The sequence below is a fragment of the Lepidothrix coronata genome, unplaced genomic scaffold (genome assembly GCF_001604755.1).
Source record: "Lepidothrix coronata isolate B3197 unplaced genomic scaffold, Lepidothrix_coronata-1.0 Scaffold58, whole genome shotgun sequence".
NCBI lineage: Eukaryota > Metazoa > Chordata > Aves > Passeriformes > Pipridae > Lepidothrix > Lepidothrix coronata.
The window spans coordinates 2,094,925-2,117,669 of record NW_016690238.1 but is presented as its reverse complement, the minus strand read 5'-3'; the positions used below and the strand labels follow the sequence as shown (position 1 = coordinate 2,117,669).

The 22,745-nt window shown below is 45.8% G+C and overlaps 1 protein-coding gene across 3 annotated transcripts in view; it reads left to right on the top strand.

Annotated features, from left to right (window-relative positions):
- The window catches only part of SIN3A (SIN3 transcription regulator family member A), a 32,974-nt gene extending 12,186 nt beyond the window's left edge, over positions 1-20,788 (top strand). For all 3 annotated transcript variants that reach the window (XM_017816994.1, XM_017816993.1, XM_017816995.1), the window contains exons 4-21: positions 404-510; positions 1,003-1,285; positions 3,219-3,470; positions 4,151-4,303; positions 5,153-5,311; positions 6,574-6,663; positions 8,053-8,171; positions 9,682-9,892; positions 11,431-11,547; positions 12,260-12,498; positions 13,754-13,937; positions 14,120-14,693; positions 15,202-15,371; positions 16,418-16,591; positions 17,281-17,373; positions 17,702-17,796; positions 17,994-18,201; positions 19,570-20,788. In XM_017816994.1, coding sequence (XP_017672483.1) covers positions 404-510; positions 1,003-1,285; positions 3,219-3,470; positions 4,151-4,303; positions 5,153-5,311; positions 6,574-6,663; positions 8,053-8,171; positions 9,682-9,892; positions 11,431-11,547; positions 12,260-12,498; positions 13,754-13,937; positions 14,120-14,693; positions 15,202-15,371; positions 16,418-16,591; positions 17,281-17,373; positions 17,702-17,796; positions 17,994-18,201; positions 19,570-19,800 — 3,459 coding nt within the window. In that variant the 3' untranslated portion in view covers positions 19,801-20,788. The remainder of the gene's footprint in view (positions 1-403; positions 511-1,002; positions 1,286-3,218; positions 3,471-4,150; positions 4,304-5,152; positions 5,312-6,573; positions 6,664-8,052; positions 8,172-9,681; positions 9,893-11,430; positions 11,548-12,259; positions 12,499-13,753; positions 13,938-14,119; positions 14,694-15,201; positions 15,372-16,417; positions 16,592-17,280; positions 17,374-17,701; positions 17,797-17,993; positions 18,202-19,569) is intronic.
- The last annotated feature ends 1,957 nt before the right edge of the window (positions 20,789-22,745 follow it).

Here is a 22,745-nt window from a genome sequence, read left to right as displayed (position 1 = left end):
TCCACTTTCAGCTTATTCTTAGACTTCCATAATAATTTCCACATATGAATGCAGGAAAAATACTCAGTCTAGTTCTGTTTGTCCTAGCAGTCACTTCAGTGATGGTAAATTTGGAATATGTTTTTCTCTGAGTAATTCTGCTGATATCTGTTGCTTTTCCCCCCCCCCCCTTTTTGTCTCTTTTTGGTACAGTTTTATCTCGTGGGCAGGAGTGGGGAGTGAGTACCTCTTACTCAAATGGTGCTGGTAGTACACTAACCAAGCTCACGAGCTTTTTGCTCCTTAATTCCTTGCCCAGGCTCAGGGCTGACAGCTGTGTTTCAAATAACAACGTGTTTTACAGAACAATGGGAGGTGAAATCAAGACTTCTCTGCTAATATAACCCATCTGGTCTGTCTCCAGGTGGAGGATGCATTATCTTACCTTGACCAGGTGAAGCTGCAGTTTGGTAGCCAGCCACAGGTCTACAATGATTTCTTGGATATTATGAAGGAATTTAAGTCTCAAAGGTAATGAGCTGCATTTTGCTTCTTCCTTCCAGGTTAGAAAGAGTGTACGTGGACATGGGAGTACAGGGCAGGAGCTAAATTCTGTCCTTTGTGTGCAGATTAATGCACCTGGACAATGATATAAAAGCAATTGTGTGCTTTATTTTCTGAAAATTAAATGCATCCCTTCATTTATACGAAATCTCTGCATAGAGTGGGAGTTCACAAGTTCAGCCTTGATAGCTGATTCATCTGGCTGTCTGGTTGTCTGCCCATTAATAATGGTCAGACTTGGAACTAGATCTTGTAGATTATAAAATGCTGGCTGGGCTAATAAAATAATGTTAATATACTCTTCAGTTCAGCGATGTCTTTATAGGAATCAGTTTTGCATTGTTTCATAGGTTAAAGGTAATAAGGGAGAAAACCTAATGGAGAATTCCTATGTGGAGAACTTTGTCCCACTGAAAGGTCCCAGAGGATGATGAGGTTGTTACCTTGTTCCTTCCTCAGTATCGACACTCCGGGAGTGATCAGCCGCGTATCGCAGCTCTTCAAGGGCCACCCAGACCTGATCATGGGTTTCAACACCTTCTTGCCACCTGGTTACAAGATTGAGGTGCAGACCAATGATATGGTGAACGTGACAACCCCGGGGCAGGTTCACCAGATCCCCACTCATGGCCTGCAGCCCCAGCCCCAGCCCCAGCCGCAGCATCCATCGCAGCCTTCAGCGCAGTCGACCCCGACACCAGCACAGCCGGCGCCGCAGCCCACACCTGCCAAAATCAGCAAGGTGAGAGGCTTTGGGTGACCTACACTGATAGCACAGGGAACCTGCTGCCTCCAGCTGAAGCTGGTGTGGAGCTAGAGAGTGAAAAATTAACTTCCACGCTGCTTTTCCGTAGTATTTGTGAACTTCCACGCGTTCTGCCTCTGCTGTCGTATTAGTTCCTCATTTTCCGACTTCAAGATGCAGTCATAGCTAATTTGATAGCGATTCAAATAAACTTTTCCAAATATTAACGGTTTGGAAAAGCCTCGTTGCTGTCAGTGGAGAACTGAAGGACACTCAGAGCATCTGGTAAATGGTACACATGTTATTCAGGAAGTGATTCAGCAACGCTGGGAAAAAGGTTCATAGTTAAAAGCACTGGGAACACGTTAACTGCCTGCTTGTGTGTATGTTGTCTTAGAATAACTGAAGTCCCAAGAAATTCCTCATAAAACAGAGGTCATGATAAAGATGTTCCTTTTGGTGTGAAGGTGTGTGTATGCTTTCAAATGCCTGGGGCAATTGAGCCTTTAGGAAACCTTGATTTGTTATTTGGTGGCTTCTGCATTGCTTGAAGTCTTGTTTTCAGATTGGATCATTTTTGTAAAGGAGTTGGACTAGACTATGATTCAGACATCAGCTGGATGGGTGCAGGCAACGTCTAAAGGGCAAGAATTTAGGCAAGATGACCATGATGTTGACTGTTGGTATTGGTGTGTGTGCCCAAAACAGAGACCTTTCAATAACAAAGGGAATTTGACTCTGGTTTAGATGTAATCCAGATGCTACTGTCCAAAGGGTGTATTTTACATGACTGGAAACAGAATATGATAATAGGCATTCAAGGAGATTGCTCTAGATAAAATATCATGGATTTTAACCTCAAAATGCAGCAATATTTCAGAGTCTTAGGTAGGGAAAGAATCTCTTAAGTTTCAAGGGTTAATCCCCAAACTGCACAGTTAGCTAACAGTTGGCTGGAAAACAAAAAAAAAAAAGGGGGAGAATATGCAGTTAAAAAGCAGCAGGATTTAGGATGTGGCAGCTAGCTGATCTCTGGACAAACATTGTGGGGACATGCAACCTCCTGTTCAGAAATGGCAAAAAAAAAAAACCACGTGGTAAGAGGTTTGCAAAGTTGGAAACTGCAAATCATTTCAGAATGAACTTAGCTGTGCCAGATTTCAAGTATTTTTTCCAAAGAAGTATTACATGCTCTCAGTGAAGAGCTAGCAGTCTCTTATTTAGCACCATGGGATAAGTGGGTTTTCTCCCCATGAACCTGCCAAAAGTTGAACTATCTTTGCTGAAACTTTAAAATGAACCTGAGGGACAGGCTAAATAGTGAGGTAATGTCCCTACCAGGCAGGTAAAGCCGTAGGTGAGCAAGGCAGGCCCTTGTAACAGGATATTTCTGGCCATCCTAAGACAGTTGTCTACACTGTCAATCCTGAAAATTCTGTGTAATACAAGTTTTGAAATTTAAAAGATGAGGGGGATAAGTACTTCCATTTTCATTTAAAATTGCCACCTCAAAACTAAAATTTCCCCTGGCTGTTTGGTGTCCATTAGGAGTTTTCAAAAGAATTACTTGCTGTCTGCTCTTTGTGTCAAGAAATTCCAGTTTTCCCTTGCTATTGCCCTTATACATTCCAGAATTCTTCACTAGGGGCAAAATAACTTAGCGTTGGAGCAAGCCATACCTATACATTATGGCTCTGTTAAATTTTTGAGGTATTTTGTGTCTCTTGTCAGGTTTCAGTCCAAAGGCATTAACAAGGGAAATCAGCTTAATTACAGCAGCTTGAATGGTCCTGGTGTTTTGTCTTCCTGATGCGGTTTAGTCTTTGCTGGCCCACTAAATATTTATCTGTCCGTAAGTGGATTTAAAAGGGCCTTTATCCCAAACATAAAGCAATCTGCTAGTTTCTAACGCAGTTTGTTTTCTTCTCAGCCATCACAGTTGCAGGCACACACTCCTGCCAGCCAGCAGACTCCCCCAATTCCGCCGTACGCATCGCCACGCTCGCCGCCGGTCCAACCTCACACGCCCGTGACAATCTCTCTGGGAACCACACCATCCCTGCAGAACAATCAGCCCGTGGAGTTTAATCATGCCATCAACTATGTCAACAAAATCAAGAATCGGTTCCAGGGACAGCCAGACATCTACAAAGCCTTCCTGGAGATCCTCCATACATATCAGGTGAGTGTTAAAAATACGAATTTGGGTCTATGTGTGATTATTTCTCTGCCTTGGGGAGGTAACTGTGTCTGTCCAGAACTTGCATTTGGGTCTTCTGCTGAATTAGCAGTGGCCAGCAAGTGATCATAGATTGGTTTGGGTTGGAAGGGACCTTAAAGATCATCTGGTCCAACCCTTTGCCATAAACAGGGACACTTTTCACTAGATCAGGTTGCTGCGAGCCCCGTCCAGCCTGGTCTTGAATTCTGCTTAAACTAAGCAGAATCCTTACAAGTTAAAAGATTACGTAGCAGCATGAAGTAATAGATTTGAGTTCCTAATCCTTGTTTGGAAGTCTCTGAAATGCCTGTTTAAAAATTGGATTTGGTGTATTTCCATGAGTATGTGTCAGGAAGAGACAACGTGGCTGTAGCTCTATGTTAAAAGCAAAAAAAAACCCTTCCTTGATGAGTGTCCTACTAGTCCAGGGCCAGTTGGGCATTTAGTATACATTTTATAGTATATATAACTGTAGGTATTTAGAATATATAAGAATCATATAAGGTAGTATAGTGGTTTACGTAAGATGCCGAGACCTTTGTTGTTTCATTCTTTGTGTCACCAAGGGTTTGTTTATTTTTTCTTTGTCACTTAAATAGTTTGTGCATCCTTTCTTCTGACACTTCTCTTTCCTCTGGCAGAAGGAGCAGCGTAATGCCAAGGAGGCAGGAGGGAACTACACACCAGCCCTGACAGAGCAGGAGGTGTATGCACAGGTGGCTCGCCTCTTCAAGAACCAGGAGGATCTGCTCTCGGAATTTGGGCAGTTCCTGCCTGATGCTAACAGCTCTGTGGTGAGTAGTCTTGGAGATACCTAGTGAAAACTGGTCTGTATGTAGCCAGAGTTCAGAAAAATGTGCTTTTGCTGTTTGTTTCTTGGGTTCTGTTTTGGGGTTTTTTTGGAGTGATCTTTTAGTGAATGTGGGAATGAGATCAGCAGGATAGCTGTTTTCTGGATGTAACTCGTCTTTCAAATAACCTCTATTTTGAATGCAATTCCTTTGCCTAAAAGGATTGTTCTAAGACTGCTGTAACTGCAGTAAAATACAATGGTCATGTAGAGCTTGGAGGAGCAGCAGATCTCACCTGCAGTGCTGCATCCAGCTCTGGGGTCCCCAGCACAGGAAGGACATTGGCTTGTCAGAGTGAGTCCAGAGGAGGCCACCAAGATGATTAGAGGGATGGAGCAGCCCTTCTGTGAGGAAAGGCTGAGAGAATTTGGATTGTTCAGCCTGGAAAAGAGAAGACTTAGGGATCACCTAACTGTAGCCTTCCGGTACCTAAAGGGTGCCTAAAAGAAAGATGTAGACAGACTTTTTACAAGAGGATAAGGGGAAATGGATTAAAACTAAAAGAGAGTAGGTTTAGGTTAGATATTGGAAAAGAATTCTTCCCTGTGAGGGTGGTGAGGCCCTGGCACAGGTTATCCAGAGAAGCTGTGGCTGCCCCATCCAGGGAAGTGACCAGGGTCAGGTTGAATGGTGCTCTGAGCAGCCCGGTCTAGTGAAAGGTGTCTTTGACCATGGCAGGGGGCTGGAACTTGAATGATGGTTAAGATCCTTTCCCGTCCAAGCCATTATGTGATTCTCTGATTTTGGGTGGAACTTGGCCCTAATGGTCTTATGGGTTTGTCTCTGAACAAGCTGTTGAGTAAGACAACTGCAGAGAAAGTGGAATCTGTCAGGAATGACCATGGGGGCACAGTGAAGAAGCCACAGCTCAACAACAAGCAGCAAAGACCCAACCAGAACGGCTGTCAGATCCGACGGCACCCAGGGACTGGAGCGACCCCTCCCGTGAAGGTAAGAGTGTGTGCTTCTCCTTCAGCATCCATCTGTTTGTCCCAGGAGGCTGTGGCAGAGCAAGATGTGTTTTCCAAGTCCTTGTGATTTTTGTGGTGTAGGCTGCAGCTTGAGAACTTGGAAACTAATGCTTGTCTTTTAAAGGAAGCTTTTGCAAGTCCTTGTTTCCGAGCACAAGCCTTTGCCTCTGATTTTTGCAATCTGGTGGTGTTACCTGTGCCTGAGGGTGGGAATAGTTACTTTAATGGCTTGAGAAAATAGGGCTTTCACTACTTTATTAGGAATACATATTTCTATTAGCAGTGTTTAATGAGGGGGAGTTGTGGTATGTGGAGACAAGTGTCAGTAATACCACAAAATAAACTTGTCCAAAATTTGTAGCAAATGTTCCTAAGGCACGTAGGAAAAGAACAGCTGAGGAAAAGATAAAAGTGTGCCTGAAAGCTTTGTTGTAGTAGAACTTGGAGCAGATGCAGTGGAATCATGATTGCTCATCTTTCCAGTGATAAACCTTTTAATAAAATGATGAATGATTATTCTCTCAGCAGAGTTTGCCCTTTTCAAATGACACACGATTTGTGAGAGCAGTGAGGCTTTGTAGTGTAACAAAAATGGTCCTGTGGCCAGGTGGCTTCGTGTTTACGCATGAAGGATAAGTTTGCCTGCTTTATTTGAGGGCAGTATATCTTGCTTTGTGATGAAAAACACTAGCAGGCGTAATTGTATCATTTAAATCCGGTGATTTACGTCCCCTTCTGTCCTTTCTCCTCCTCTTCAAATCAAGAGCAGCAAAACAAAACATGTTTTGGGGGCAGCTTTCTGAGGATGGAGAGGGCAGGGCTGGTATAGGGAAAATAAAGGATCTTGAAGTGGAATGCAAGAGAGAAAAACATTATAATAATTCTGTGGAGGTGTAAGACTTACAGAACTGGATGAGCGATAGGAAAAAAACATTTATTCTGGTAGTTTTGCAAACTAGTTAGAAAAATAAGATATGGTGTAGTGTGATTGTTTCAATCAGCTAGTTACAGAAAAGAGTGCAACAGAATATTACAAATATTCGGAGTTGCATGCTACTTATTAATAACTTGTAGCACAAGTTTTAATAGTTGTTTCCTTCAAAAAAAAGCAAGCTTTCTTTTATTTGAAAGCACATGATGGGGTCAGGAAGCTGACACCCATTTGTGATAGATAATCAAATGATCTCAACTTGCTGAACACCCCTTTTATTTTTTTCTTGCCCTTCTTTTTTGTCTTAACAGAAGAAACCGAAGCTGCTTGGTTTAAAAGACCAGTCTCTGGCAGAAGCCAGCAAGCATGGTGTGGGGACAGAATCTCTCTTCTTTGAGAAGGTGACAAATGGGGTGCAGAGATTGCATGTCATTGGTGTATGTCCTTTGTTTGTATACATCTGGATTTTTATCACAGTGAAGTATGTGAGGTTTACACCACCCTGATAACATTTCTCAGCTTGACCTCAGATGTATCCCGTGACCTCTAAGTCAATTTTTAAAAACTGGTGGTATTTTTTACATGTGTCTTTTCCCCAAAGCTCCTTCTCCAGCTTTCCACCCGCTGCTGCTGCAGTTTCTTTGCAGGAATGGGAATTTTTTTACTGTAACCCACACTCCAAATTGTTTTCCCCTTTATGAAATCGCTGTACAGTTGATGATGTGCATGGCTTGTCTTACTGTGTTGGCACAGCTTGTACCCATCCACAACCACCTGCCTGCAGTGGGGGAGCTCAGTTTACAAAGCAGCTAATTCACATTTACATTGGGTTGGGTGTTTTTTTTCCTCTGAGATATTAATTTAATTAATTGCACAGTTGTTACCTGTTGCTGACTTAGCACACAGAACAAGTGAAGGAAACATGGGATGTTTCCAAGTGGTACCTTGGTGTCTTCTCTAAGATGTCCATACATTTCCTTATAGCTCAGAGGGGAGTATAGAATCATCTTAAAACAATCTTTTAAAGTAATATTCATGTGTCGATGACAGTCTTGGTTTCTCCCTGATGATGTGGTGAATTTTGCAGTGTACTGGAGACTAGGTAATGGTAACCTGGAACAAATGTATTGCCTGGAGGATGTGTAGGTGTTAACATGAGTAAACCTAGAAAGCCATGCTGTGGAATTATAACCATAATGATGAATCTCTTAATAATGATAGATCTCAGTCTGATGCATAGATCCAGCTGTTCCCATGGGAAAGGTAATGGTGTTGGGATGAATAGTTTGGTTTCCTCATTCTGTGAAGATCAGGGTTACAGAAGCAGGATTGTCTGTGATAACCCAAGCTGGAAGCAGGCAGAGGCTGGAGAGGTGTTACCCAGGGCACAGGTCTCATACCTCTGCTCCCTACTTGAAACGTTCTCTGGAGTTTAAAGGCAGCCTGGGTGGGTTTGTGATGCTGCAGTTGTGACTGATGTTGTCCACAATTTTGTCATCCAGCTGTTAGGGGTTCTTTGTAGGACTTAATTCTTCACTTCCAACTCCTTTCTTAGAGTAATGCCCCAGAGCTGACGTTGCAGGGGATCCCCAGCATGGGAGCAGCTCTGATCAGTACCAGTTCATCTGGCCCTATTTGCAGGGCAAGTTCTCTATGTTTAGCTCACTTAAAGATTTGTGTGCAACAGTGAGAAGCACAGTGTCAAATCCAGGTCTCCCGCTTCGCACCCTGTTTGATCTCACCCTGACAGCTACTCTTTTCCTCTTTTCCTCTTTTCTCCTCTCCATTAGGTCCGCAAAGCTCTGCGTAGCACAGAAGCGTATGAAAACTTCCTCCGCTGCCTGGTTATTTTCAACCAGGAGGTTATCTCCAGGGCTGAGCTCGTGCAGTTGGTTTCTCCGTTCCTCGGGTAAGTCCAACCCCTTTCCCTACACAAGGCAAAGAAGGTTAATCTTCTTGGTCTGTTTCTGTTGTGGAGCCAGGAAAGAAACACTGACTTCCATGGTCTTCTGCGCTGCCCTTTCGTATTCCTTATCTGAGAGAGAGGGATTCCCAGCTGTGTCTTGACAGGCAGCGCGCAAGAGAAGTTGCTTGCTGTGTTTCTTCCTTTTCAAGAAGAACCAAAAAAATTATTTAGCAGCCTGTTATTGCAGTTTCTTCCTCTGGAATTACAGACTATGTCATCTGAGAAAAGACTGATTACCTAATTATATAGGAAATATCCCTCAGAAAAACCAGAGTGCTGATGTAAACTCACTGAAGTTTCCAAAAAGTGGCTGAATTCTGTTGTGAAGCCAAAAATGTTAAGGAACACAATGGTTTAAATAGGAACTATGACTTCCATGATTGTCAATACTGTACAGAACAACTCTTACTAATCGTCCAAAACCAACTGATATCCTCTCATCAACTTTGGGCAGCAGGATTAATGTTCCTTCTGCCTGTGAATTGAGTTCCTGGTTCCAAGGGAGAAGGCAGTAGCAACATAAATTGGGTTCAGGACCCTATTACAGTGGCTGCTGTGCAGAGAAACTGCCCCGAGGAGCTTCTACTTGCTCCATACCTCCACTGGAGTTAGTCAGGCATCAGCAGGATATTACCTTTAGGTAAGGTGTAGTATTTGACAAAAAAAGGTAAATCTGTATTTCTCCCATCTACTGCCTGTGCTCCTAACTCTAGGGATGAATATTTGCATTGGGGAAGGTATAATACAGCTTTTTTTATTCTGGAGTTGGACATTATCTTTTGCAGTGAATAAGCAGTGATTCAATTAGCCTCAGTAACAGGTTCAATTCCTTGTATCTCTGGAGCTTTGCATGAGTGGATTTGAACAAATGCAGTATTTTAGACTAATAAACTCTTCAGGAAACTTTACAAACAGGCAAACTTGGACCTTGCAGATAAAGGCTTCTCCATGATTTGTGCTTCTCTGTGTAGTCTGGTTGAAGCAATTGCTCGGCACTGAAACCTTTTGCTGTGTAGGTACAGAATCTCTTTTCAGTTGTTTCTTGCTGCTTTTGGAAAGGAATGGTCTGGTTTAAGGTCCAAACCATTGGCAAACAACTAGGCATCTGGCATAAGTTCACTGCAAGGGTAGTTTGGGAGACCCAGATGTGACCCTGCCGTGAGTGCACTCCTCGCAGCGAAAGCTCTGGCTGCTTTTCCTTGCTTGACACTAATCCTAAAGCACCCTAGTTGCACCAAGAGAGCAGTCCACCACCTGATCAACAACAGGTTCCTGCTTCCCACCTGGTCAGGCTCTGTGGAAGTGGGATTGAGCAGAGAGAGTCCTCTCTCACCGTATTGATAATTCAGAAGGGTGTCTTGGGCACTGTCTGTAGCAATCAGTTCAGCATCACAGCTCAGCACTGTTTGATTTCTACTCAGCTCATTTTTCACTTCGTTCCTCTTATTTTTAGGAAATTCCCAGAACTGTTCACTTGGTTTAAAAACTTCCTGGGGTATAAAGAGTCTGTTCACATGGAGACGTATCCAAAGGAACGGGCTACTGAGGGGATTGCCATGGAGATAGACTATGCCTCCTGTAAGAGGCTGGGCTCCAGCTACCGAGCCTTGCCCAAGAGCTACCAGCAACCCAAGTGCACGGGGCGGACTCCGCTGTGTAAAGAGGTAAGGTGGGAATTGTGTGGCAGAGGAAGGCTCTTCGCAGCCTTTTCAAAGGGTTGGAGCAAGGGCGAGCAAAATGGAACGGGATGGGGGGGTTTATTTTGTATCCCTGCGCAGCGTTGAAAAGGTTCTTGGGGATGTTAGGGTGTCTGGTGGTGCTGGGCATGGGGCTGGGGCCAGGCAGCTGCCTGCTTAGCACTGATCCAGCACTGATCCATGCTGCTCCTGCACCCAGGTGTGTGTGGGCAACACCATCCTGGCTCGGGGTCATCATGGTACGTGTCACAGCCCGAGGTGAGCACACGCGAGGTATTCCTAGTGTCACTCCTCCAAATATCTGGATCATATCCAGAACCTATTGCACAGGGCGAGGCGTCAGTCTAGGAATTGGGTTATGCTGGAAGCTGGCTGGGAGTTGGGATACCCACGTGGCTTTGATGGTTGGCATCAGCTCCTCTCCAGTGGTGTTTGTGAAAGGGTTGCATGGAGCATTGATAAGCAGCTGGAAAAAAAACCACTAAATAGTTATGATGTTTAATTACTGACCTAATGCTTCCACATTTTATTTATGATGTTTTACGTAGTACAACCTGTGAAAGGAACATTAAGATTACAAACTCAAACACTCCAAGTAGGAAATGATAGAATTAGTTTTCTGTGTGGTCTTAATGTGATCTCAGGGATCCTTTTCAAGATAGCATATAATTCAAGATTATTGCTACCTTTTCCCCTAAATTCCCACTTAATCTGCTTTCAGAGTTGTCTCTAGGCCAACTTTAAAATAAAATCACATTTTCCATAGACAGATTCTCCCATGTATTCCCTCACATGCCTCTTTGTTTCTCCCTGAAATGTTGAGTTTTTAATTTAAGTCCTGACACATCTCTCAAAAACATCTTGTGTGATGCAATTACAAACTTTCCTTCCTGTGAGAATCTAATGACTCAGTTGTTCAGGCTTCGGGTTTATGAAAACTGGGCCTGGCTTTCAAGACTGCCTGCCAAAATCGTCATTTCTTTGCCCTTAGCATCTCTGAGGTTGGGGGTTTTTTTAATTTATTTTTTAATGTTCTGTTCCTATATTGAAAGCTGCAAGTGCTCAGCTGCTTCGTTATGAAAGGTGATGCTGGGGTATGTTTTATACTCCCAATTAGCCTTATTTGGAGGCAGCAACTGAATCCTGTCTGTCAGGTCTGCTGTGGTGACCACCCAGTGTTGGCAGTGGTGAATAACACACGAGAAACCAGCTGGTCGCGCTTGACTAATCCAAAGTAGCAGAAAAGCTCCTTTCACCTCTATTTTTCTTTTCCCTTGCAAGTTTTTTCCTAACAGCTCCACGTAGTGAGCTTTTCAGACTGCCTGGATGTTTGGGTTCTGGCTGTTTGGGGTTGCTCTGTGAATGCTGGGCTTTGGAAGGGGCACACAGTTTTTCCAGCTGGGGAATTAGATCGTCCCATCAGAAAACTGAGCTTGGACCTGGCTAAGCATGGCCCCCTTGGAACACCGACCATGACTCTTGTTCTCCCTCTGTCTCCCTCAAAGGTTTTGAATGACACCTGGGTCTCCTTCCCATCCTGGTCTGAAGACTCCACATTTGTGAGCTCCAAGAAGACACAATACGAAGAGCACATCTACAGGTGTGAGGATGAACGTTTCGAGGTAAATTGTTTTCTCCTTGATTGATGTCTCAGAAAGGTCTGTTCTGTGAACAGCTAATGAGCTTGGTGTAACGATAGCTTTAATGCCACATCTTAGAATCTCTTTTTATTGTGTCTGTTACAATAAAAATTTTTAGGCATAAAAGCTTGTGTTCCCTTAATGCAAGAAGCAGTGGCTGCATAACCACTAAGTTGCCATCGCTGCCCCTCACTTTTTCTTGGAGCTCTTGGTTCACCCCACTCCACATTAAATTGTTGAATGGCCTGCATGGAATTGCTGCATATTTTCTGTTCATCCTGCCCACGCAGTGCATGAGAACATGCGTTCCCCTGTAATCATCAGAAAAATTATACATTCAGGATGTTAAATGACTGACATCTTGACTGGAAGTGGAAGTTAGCCTGGCAGTTACCTGAATCCACTCAGATTTGGCACATCCTTTTGTAGACTAACTGTCAGTTGTGTTCTATTTCCAGCTGGAAAATGTAATTTCCGAACAGTATAATTCCGGTAGCCTTTAAATTCTTATGCAGTATTATCTAGGTAGCAGATAAAATATAATTGGATTATTTTAGAGCAGCTGAACACAAAAGTGCTCTAGTACACCTTGTTAAACAGGCACGGCTTCTTGTTTCATGTCACTTGAATGTTTGCCTCCGTGAAGTATCATGTTTTGTCTATTCAACGATGGCTAACGAGCTGTTCTCTCCAGCTGGATGTTGTCTTGGAGACCAACCTGGCAACCATCCGCGTTCTCGAGGCAATCCAGAAGAAGCTGTCGCGCTTGTCTGCCGAGGAGCAGGCCAAATTCCGGCTGGACAACACCCTGGGGGGCACCTCGGAGGTGATCCACCGCAAGGCTCTCCAGAGGATATATGCTGACAAAGCCGCCGACATCATCGATGGGCTTCGGAAGAACCCATCCGTGGCTGTTCCCATTGTACTGAAAAGGTACTGACTGCCCTAGCACCCTGCCCCAGGTGCTCTTCCAAAGGGTGACACACCGTATGTGGTCCAAATCTATGGAAAAGTGGCTGATTTCTGCCCCTAAGGGGTGTGACCTCCACGAGGCTGTAGATTTGCCCTGAAGGGTTGTGGCTGCCCCATCCCTGGAAGTGTTCAAGGCCAGGTTGGATGGGTCTTGGAGGAATGTGGTCTAATGGAAGATGTCCCTTCCCATGGCATGGGGGTGGAATGAGATGAGCTTTCAGATCCCTCCCAACCCAAACTGTTCTGTGATTCTATTATTCTATGAAATTAAGAAGTTCATATATGTTCTGGTCAGTTGGTGTATTATTATTCCATAATAATCACCCAGAAAGAGGGTTTTACCCTTCTGAAAAAAATCCTTACAGCTCAACTGGAAAGATATAAAGCTTTTGTTGTCTCCTCTTAAATCTTGTTTCTTCCCCCATGTCAGCACCATGTGTAAGATAAGGAAACTGTAGTGTGTGGAGTGTCCTAGGGCTAAAAGTGATCTCTTTCCAGTCCCATGGCTGTGGGCTCAGATCATGGTGGCTGTGCTACCCTCAGATTCCCAGTCCTGTTTCTGTTGTCAACCTCCCCTTCCTCAGTTAAGAAAAGAGAGTGGATGCTGCAACTCCTTGGGGCAGCTCGAGGAGATGTGTGAGGAGTAGATACTCTTTCTCAGTCACTTTTTGTCTCTGTGGGACTGTTGGTCTTGTGTTTGGGGTTCTGGAGCTGGGGGTAGCAACCTTCCTGTGATACCTAGGTCCTAGTTTTTCCACCCTACTGCAAGGACACTCTTCTTGAACTGAGTCAGGGATGCTTTGCTTGGGATACTGAGTCGAGGTTCGGGAGTCCATTCTCAGGACACTCAGGTGTCCGTGCTTTGTTCATCATCCAAACTAAGCTGCTCCTGTTCCACAGCTGGAGCTACATGACTTCCTGGAGATTTCTGACAGACCAGGACCAACTCTTTTGGCTTTTCTGTGCCTTTATCCCCTCTCCCTACTGTGGACAGCAGGGCTACTTTGTTTAGGTGGTTTTACTTGGATGTGAAAAAAACCCCAGAATTCTTTCTCCAGAGGGCAGGTCCAGGTGTAAACCTCCTTTCTTTGAGGTGTCTTTCATTCCTGCCCATTTCATCAGGAGTTCAGCTCTTCTCAGCACTCACCAGGAGCCATGGGCCTGGGTTTTTCTGACATGCTCACCTCTTAGCTCACCCTTGTTTTCTCAATCCAAGGTTAAAGATGAAAGAGGAGGAGTGGCGAGAAGCCCAGAGAGGATTTAATAAAGTCTGGCGAGAGCAGAATGAGAAGTATTACCTGAAATCCTTGGACCACCAGGGCATCAACTTCAAGCAGAATGATACCAAGGTCCTGAGGTCAAAGAGTCTTCTCAATGAGATCGAAAGCATCTATGATGAGGTAAGATAGTCACCAAGAGTTTCCTTCCCTCAAGCTTATGTACTTTGCTAGTGCAGTTTCAGTTCCTGTTCCTCGCTGCCCGATGAGGGAGGAAGTCTTTTCACTGGCAGAGCTTTCTGAAAGGCTCTTGGATGGAGAGAGGTGATTTAGGCTGATTTCTGTGCTGTATTTCTCCTTTGTAGAGGCAAGAGCAGGCTTCAGAAGACAATGCTGGAGTCGCCACAGGCCCACACCTCTCGCTAGCCTACGAAGACAAGCAGATCCTGGAAGATGCTGCCTCTCTCATCATCCACCACGTGAAGCGGCAGACGGGAATCCAGAAAGAGGACAAGTACAAAATCAAGCAGATCATGTATCACTTCATTCCAGACCTGCTGTTTGCTCAGCGAGGTGAACTCTCAGATGTGGAAGAGGAGGAAGAGGAGGAAATGGATGTGGATGAAGCTACCGGGGCTGCAAAAAAGCACAACGGCGTTGGGGGCAGTCCTCCCAAAACCAAGCTGATGTTCAACAACACGACGGCCCAGAAGCTGCGGGGCATGGATGAGGTCTACAACCTCTTCTACGTCAACAGCAACTGGTACATCTTCATGAGGCTGCACCAGATCCTGTGCTTGCGGCTGCTGCGGATCTGCACCCAGGCCGAGCGGCAGATCGAGGAGGAGACGCGGGAACGGGAGTGGGAGAGGGAAGTGCTGGGCATAAAGCGAGACAAGAATGACAGTCCTGCCATCCAGCTGCGACTGAAGGACCCCAGTGAGTGACTTCTGATGGAAGGCTGGGGGAGAAAGGTGCTTCTGTTTGTAGCGTGGTAACAGGGCTTGTTTGGTGTCTTCAGGCATGTGACAGCAGTGACCCTTAAAGATTGGGGGTTCTCTTTTCTTATCCCTGGGCAGCACTAGGAAGATGGGAAGATATGGGGAACATGGGACTTGAATAGCAGAAGGATAATATGCAGCAATTATTTCATAAAAGCTTTCATTTTACACTTACATACCAAAAGTATCTTTCAAGCTTCCTAACTAAAAACTTTTCTTAAAAAGTCTTTCAGAAATCAAGACCTCATGGAGGAGGCTAGAGGTAGAAAGCGAGAGATTAAGGAAAGAACTGTGGCCTTAAAAGGAGTTAATTGTGTTCATAAAAGACAAGTTTAACCCTATTCCAGTAACTCTTCAGCTTGAATGGGTCACCTGAGGACCAAAACTCAGAGCAACCCTTCTTGGGGGGGTGGTACGTTCATCTCTCCCCTTCTCTCCTGTTGCAGTGGACATTGATGTTGAGGATTATTACCCGGCCTTCCTGGACATGGTTCGCAACCTCCTGGATGGGAACATGGACTCGTCGCAGTACGAGGACTCCCTGCGCGAGATGTTCACCATCCACGCCTACATTGCCTTCACCATGGACAAGCTGATCCAGAGCATCGTTCGACAGGTGACTGCAGCAAAGCCTGGGAAGTAGGTGGGGCGGGGTGGAGAAAGCAGACGGGTTGTTTTCTGCACACCGGAGGCAGAGTGTTGTATGCCTAAATGGAGGATTTCAGGGGTAAGCAGGTAAATTCAAGGTGGTTTTTAACCGTCACGTAGAGACATGGCAGAAGGTAATTTCTGATCCATTTAAATTATTGAGGATATCCTCTACATGTATACAGAGTTCTTGTTGTTTTCTGGATGTTTTAGGATGTAAGTATTTAAAGCGTCTCCAGAGTTCATTTAGCTTTAACTTTGAAAAAAAGTTAAATGACATTTAAATAGTTCCTTTGCTTTCCATCAGTGCTGTAGGAGCAGTGTGTGCCTTTTCTAAAAACGTTTGTCTCTTTTTATCTGGCTGCCAGAGTAGCTCATTTTGGCTGTTAAACTCCAGTCCTTTTTTCTGGGCTGGTAGGAAGAATGTGTGAGCAAGGGAAAAATTCTTATTGTGTGTTTTTTGTACTACAAAGACCAAAAACAAACACAAGGGGCTGAAAGTGGAATGGCCTGAAAGGCCTTTCCTCTTTCAGAAGGGTAGAGTTGCTCTTCAGAAGCCCTTCAGTCCAGAGATTAACTGAACTCAGAAGACAGTCGGAGAGACTTTTGATTTTTAAACTTGTACAAAATATGGATTTGATCCTAAACCTCCCACCTCTTCCCTCAAACACAGCAGCAGCCTCTTGGTGAGGAGGGGATATACTGTGTCACGGCACTCTGGCCCTTCCTCCCCTGCTGCTGATCAGAGTATTCCCTGCCTGTAGTTTTTCTCTGAGTAGTTGTACTTCACCACCTCCTCATTTTTTTAAAGCTATTATGGCTTTTTTACAGAGCAGAAGTGATCTGCAACCAGAAGAACCTAAACTCATGCCTTTTCAACTTTTTTTTTTTCTCCTATTGCTTGAGCTTAAACGCCTGGTTTAAAGTCATGGTTTATTTCTTTCTATTCTGTGCTGATGGTCATGTAGCAGCCTCCCCCGGCAAACACCCTGCCCCTGTTCTTCCTTTTTGCAGCTCCAGCACATAGTGAGCGACGAAATCTGCGTGCAGGTAACAGACCTTTACCTGTCGGAGAACAGCAACGGAGCCACGGGAGGTCTTCTCGCCTCCCAGTCTTCTCGTACGCTTCTGGAGGCCACGTACCAGCGCAAAGCTGAGCAGCTCATGTCGGAGGAGAACTGTTTCAAGGTAGAGCTGGGCCGTGAACCACAGTGTAAAAGCAGCACGAGCCCTTTAAGAAGGGAGAGGCACCAGTCTTTTAAAAAAAAGACCCTTGTTCAGGCAGCCAAAACCGAAGAAAATTAACCCCATCCCAGCCAAAACCGGCACGCGTGTTGCCGGCTTTTGGGACGTAGGTTAATGGTTCTGTAAGGGCCCCTCAGAAATGAGGTTTGAAGGAGGAATGTATTTCCTGGAACACCAGTCAGTATCCCCTGTGCTTCACAGCAGCTTTGGGCTGTATCATACTGACTGCTTGGCTGTCACTGGTTTTAATTTGGTAGTTCAAACTCTCCTGTTTCTGTTTCTCTGGTGTCTCAGTTTTGTTGACTGTGGGGAGATTTGCTACTACTGCCTGGGCATTAAATCCCTGCTGCCTGCATACATTGCTAATAAACCTGTGCTAATCAAATCCATACTTCCTCTGCCAAAGAGGCAGGAAGTGGTCAGGCCCTTTCTGAGCCTGTAAAGTACTTTGGATAAAAGCCTCAGTGTATAATATCTCTTCCCTTGCCCTCAAACTTATTTTGGGGGCTCAAGAGTGTTTCCCTTAAAAGTCTGCCAACTTTCTTCATTCTCCCTTTGCCCCAGTGGGATGTGAAGGTGTTTTTTTCTATTTCAAACATATTACTGAAGTCCCTTCTGCTCTTTCTTTATAGCTGATGTTCATTCAGAGCAGAGGTCAAGTTCAGTTAACTATTGAGCTGCTGGATACAGAAGAGGAGAACTCAGATGACCCTGTGGAAGCAGAGGTATGGATAGCTTGTCCAGAGAGCTGACTGTGAGGGTCAGCATTGCACTGGACCAGTGTGTGGTGGGGTCTGTTAGCACAAGACAAAGAAACATCAAAGCATGCCATAAAGCTTTCAATGAGCAGGCAAATTCTTCTTGGCTTATTTTGTGTTAGAAAATGCTCAAAACCCTTAGAGAAACATTGTACCTGCCTTTTGGGGGATAAGATGCACAGAGCCTTCAAAAGTGATCTTGTGTTCATCTGTATGACTTCCAGCTTAGCATCCTTAACCATCCCGTGTCTGGTGGGAAGGCAGTGGCTGATGTGTGCTCTGTGCTTGCTTTCAGCGCTGGTCAGACTATGTGGAGCGATATGTCAACTCCGATTCTACCTCCCCTGAGCTCCGGGAGCACCTGGCCCAGAAACCTGTCTTCCTGCCCAGGTGAGTGGCCAGGCTGAGCTGAGAAAGGACCTTAAAGACCATCTAATTCCAACTCCCTGCCATGGGCAGGGACACCTTCCACTAGGCCAGGTTGCTTCAAGCCCCATCCAACCTGGCCTTGAGATCCACCAGCTACATCCAGCCTGCTAGTGCCAGAGAGTGAGCACTAATTCCAGGAGTGTTTCTCTGATTTGCAGGAATCTGAGGCGGATCCGTAAGTGTCAGCGTGGTCGGGAGCAGCAGGAGAAGGAAGGGAAGGAAGGAAACAGTAAAAAGTCCATGGAGAACGTGGAGAGCCTGGACAAGCTGGAGTGTAAATTCAAACTGAACTCCTACAAGATGGTGTACGTGATCAAATCGGAGGATTACATGTACAGGAGGACCGCGCTGCTGCGAGCTCAGCAGGTAGGAGCCAGCAGGAGAACTGGGGGGGGCTGCTGGTGTTTCCTGGGACCCAGGGGAGGGGAAGGAAGCGTTGCCTCTCTGGCTGCTCTGGAGCTGTAAAGATCTGGGTTTATTCAAGATGACAAGAGCTTGTGACTCTGGATTGGTGAAATTCAGGAGGATTCCGTTGGAGAAAGCTGATTTGGTCATCTGAATGCTTTGACAACTCTCCTTTTCTCGTCCCATGGGAATATTTCCATCAACTTCAGTCATGTGTTTAGATACATAAAACAACTACTTACCACGTTTCTTCCTGATGAGATACAAATAATGGTTTTATTTCATTAGTTTTAAAGTAATTCTGTTAAACTTGCATCCACTTCAGATGAATGTTTTATTGCGGTAGTGACTCTTTGAAATGCTGGTAGTGAGGATTTTGATTCAATTCTATCTGTCCCATTCAACTGGCACAAACCTCAAAGAGAAGTTAAGCTCATAAACAGAGAACCTGAACACAGATTCTTGAAGTGTTAAATATATAATGTGCAGCATAGCCCTTGGTTACTGGAATACATTGAAGGATCTGTGGAAGTTACATTGTATTTTGGATACAAATCTATTGGATTCAGCGGTTAACACCACAAAGCAGTCAGTCTTTGGGAGAAGAACAAAACAAATAATAAAATCCATAAATTTTAATCCGGAGGTTTAATTATATTGGCTGTTTTCAATTATGACTGTAGCCATGGCTTTATACCATCTGTCTGGGATTTTACGTTCCTTAGGCAGACACTTTTACTCAAAAAAGTGCACAGTTCTTCCTCTCCTGATGTTTCTGTTAAGCCAGAGCTTCTCAAGCCTTTTAGACCTGACCCAGGTCTTAATTTTCCATAGTAGTTGTGGAAAATTACACCCCGATATGTGTAATGCATGTTCATCTTGCTCTTTCCTGAGACTGTACCCCTCTGTGGGAACTGGAGACAGACCTCGAGGGCTGGGAAGAGCAGGGCTTGCCTGGTCCTGGGTGCTGGAGGAGAAGGGAGACAGCAGCATCTTCTGGGCAATGCAGAAGGGACTCTGAGCTGGGCATGCAAGTTTCAGACTCCCATGGGATATGTTCTGTATTGCCAGCCTGAAAGCTGCTGTACTAAACAAAGAGCATAAACCTTTTGGTATTTCCGAGCCCATTTTGCTACTAATTTTCTTGGAGAGGAGAGCTGGGGGACCTTAATTGGAGCTTTCCCTCTGTCGTTAGCCCAGTGTCTGCGTTACAAATTCCCTCTGTGTTTGATCCCCTTGGTTGTGTCAACCAGTAGCCAAGCTTTGTGGAATGCTGCAGTCTGGGGGGCCAAAGCTGCCTTTTTCTAACTCCTCTCCCTGTTTCTGTAGTCCCACGAAAGAGTGAGCAAGCGGCTGCACCAGCGGTTCCAGGCCTGGGTGGACAAATGGACCAAGGAGCACGTGCCCCGCGAAATGGCAACCGAGACAAACAAGTGGCTCATGGGTGAAGGGTTGGAGGGCTTGGTGCCCTGCACCACCACCTGTGACACAGAGACCCTGCACTTTGTCAGCATCAACAAGTACCGTGTCAAATACAGCACAATATTCAAGACACCCTAAAAGTCCCCCGGGGCGAGGGAAGAGCCCGGGAGATGTGTGTGTGTGTGCGCGCGCATCCAGGGAAGGAGGAAGACGCCTTTCTCCCCTCACTGTGTATCTCCGTAACACATGGCCACTTGACTAGTGTGTGGCTGGTACAACCCGTCACCAGCGGGATTCCCTGGGGGGATGTGGATCTCCGCCTAGGACCACGGGCTGCCGGCCCTTTTTGGGTGAGAAGGACCCTTCTCTGAACTGAGCCATCCCAGAGAAACACAACAAGCTCGTACACACCAGCAGCGTTGAGGCTTTGACTCCCCGGAGGCCCTAAGCGGCGAGGAAGAACTGGATGCTCTCCATCACTGGACCACTTGGATGTGTCCCCAAAATCCCCAGGTGCCTGTCACCACTGGATTCTCCTCCCTTTATGGGCTCTGGCACGGGGCCATGGGGCAGCAGACCCTGGGTTTTCTCGCTCCCTCTTCTCCCTCCCAGGCTGGACTCACCCCGTGCAGATCGGTCTGTCCTTTCTAGTGCCAGTGGAACTGTTTTATTTTTATTTTGGGTTGGTTTGGTTTTTTTTTTTTGTACCTGCTTGTTTACTAGACTCTCCTAGTGCCATGCACCAGCTTTTCACACACATGTACGTACACACACACAGCAGAGAACAACACGATTTTAACATGTTACCCTCCTTTTTTGTAAATAAATGTACAAATTGTCAATTTTTTGGGGGTTTTTGTTTGTTGGTTGGTTGGTTGGTTTGTTTTGCTTTGTTTTGTTTTTTTTTTTTAATTAAAGAAAGTATGCTCAATGTGCTAGCATAACTGTACTAGCTTCTTGTGTACCATAGTACCAGGTGGCTTGATAATTAGTACTGACAGACAGACAGACCGATGGAGACATTTATTACACTTTTTACCAAAGGGAGTTACCATTGTAGTGCTTTTGTGTGGAAACTTTTTTCTCCTTTTTTTGTAAATAAAAGAAATAATGTCTTTGTTCTTAACTGGAGGAAGACACTCACTCACCCACAGCCCTGTTCCTGGTCTGAAAGGCACTGTGCAATAATACAGTTTTTGGGGTGGGGAAGGGGAGGGAAGGGAGGTGTACGAATTTTATGAGATTGGCTTCACAGTCCAAGAGGAAAAAGCAGAGGTAGCATGTGTGTTTGGGGGTTAAACAACTGAGGTATAAGCAGCCTATAAGAAATATAAATATACAGTATAAAATTTTAATTTTTTTTTTTATTTTGGGGGGGGTGCTGGTGGGTAATTTTTATCCACCTCGTCTTCCAGCTCCAAGGATCTTCGCTTTTGGGAAGTGTTGCTGAGCTACTTAGCTGGAGATGATTGCGCTGATACATTTTTCCCTTTCTGTGTTGGAGAAAACACCATGGGAAGTACCAAACCAGTATTTGATAGAGCTGCTCTGCATGTGTGTGTGTTTGTGTGTGTGCAAGAGCAGAGCGAGGGGTAGGGGGGGTCTCAGTGTGTTTCACTCCTGAAATCCACATATGGGATATGTGTTTTTTTAAGCAGATAAGTGTAACACCGGCAGATATTTAAAGCACGTGGGAAGATTCTGATTTTAAAAATAAAGAAGTCAGCACAGACTTTGTAAGCCACGACTGCCACAACTGCACTGTCTCCTCAAAGGGGGCAGATTTCCTTGCACAAATCCATGCTGCCAGTCCTACACACCCGGCATGGCTTCCGTCGTCCCTGGGTGGGGAGCCACGGGCAGGGCTCTTTCGCTGCTTCAACCTCTCCCATGGATTTATTGAATTCTAAGACTGCAGGTTCATAGAATCATAGAATGGCCTGGGCTGAAAGGGACCTTTAAAGATCATCCAGTTCCAGGTTGTTTCCTGGCACTGGAGCTCCCTCCCTTCCACAGGGAGAGGCTGGGGAGCAGGGCCAGAGGGGGACCTGAAGCCAGGGTGAAAGCAGGTGGCCCCCCAAGGGGCCACTACTCATTGGCAGCCAGTGCACAGCCGGCAGATCTGGAACAGGAGCCTCCTATGGAGAAAGGAAAAGAGAGGGAAGAGAGCCCCCCGATGGGGAATATTAACACATTGCCAGCAATGTCACCTGTCTCATTTCTCCTGCTTTGCTGTAACCAGCCAGGGAGGTGCTCTCGCGGGTCCTCTTCCATTCCAAAGGTGTCATGCATGCTCCCCCGCTACTTCCCCCCTTTTTTTTTATCCTGTTGTATGCTCAAGATGATCCGGAAGGGAAAATTTTGGGTGATCTAGACTTTTGACCAGCTTAGAAGTAACAGCTGCCGCTGCCTTTGGTGGGTGTCTTGTCCCAGGAGCCTGTTGCCTGCATGTCACTGAGGCAAGGGCAGCTGGCCAGGTCCCCAGGGCACACGCGGAGATACCTCTGCCTCCGGTGCTCCAGCCAGCATCCCAGCTCTGCTCCCAGCCTGTACAATAGCAGAGGTCAGTTTTTTCATTTTTTTTCCCCCCATTTTATTTGGTCTTGCTTTTTGTATTCTGTAACGTGATCCTCGGCCCACAACCCACGTGATCTCTATACCAATGTTTTAAACTTGAGTGTGGCACGGTATTTCTATTAAAGCATCAGGGCTGAGCGTCGTGTACAGATTCTTCCTTCCCTCTTGATGATACAGTGGCACTTTTGGGGGGGCGATTTTGAGGCGAAGCGGGGGCGTGGAGGAGGAGGAGAGGTGGGCGCAGGATTGCTCAGGCTGAGGGACAGCGATGAGGCGGGTTCTGCCTCCTCACACGAGGAGCACTCGGCGGGCCCGGCCCTCCCCGGGACAGGCCCTCAGCCCCGCGGAGCACCCTCGAGGCGGAGGCGGCCCGGCTGGAACCGGGATTCCGGGTTTCTGGGATTCCGGGATCCCGGGAGTCCGGGATTCTGGGATTCCGGGATTCTGGGATTCCGGGATCCCGGAGTTCCGGGCTCCGGGACTGCCGGGCCGCGCCTGCGCCGCGC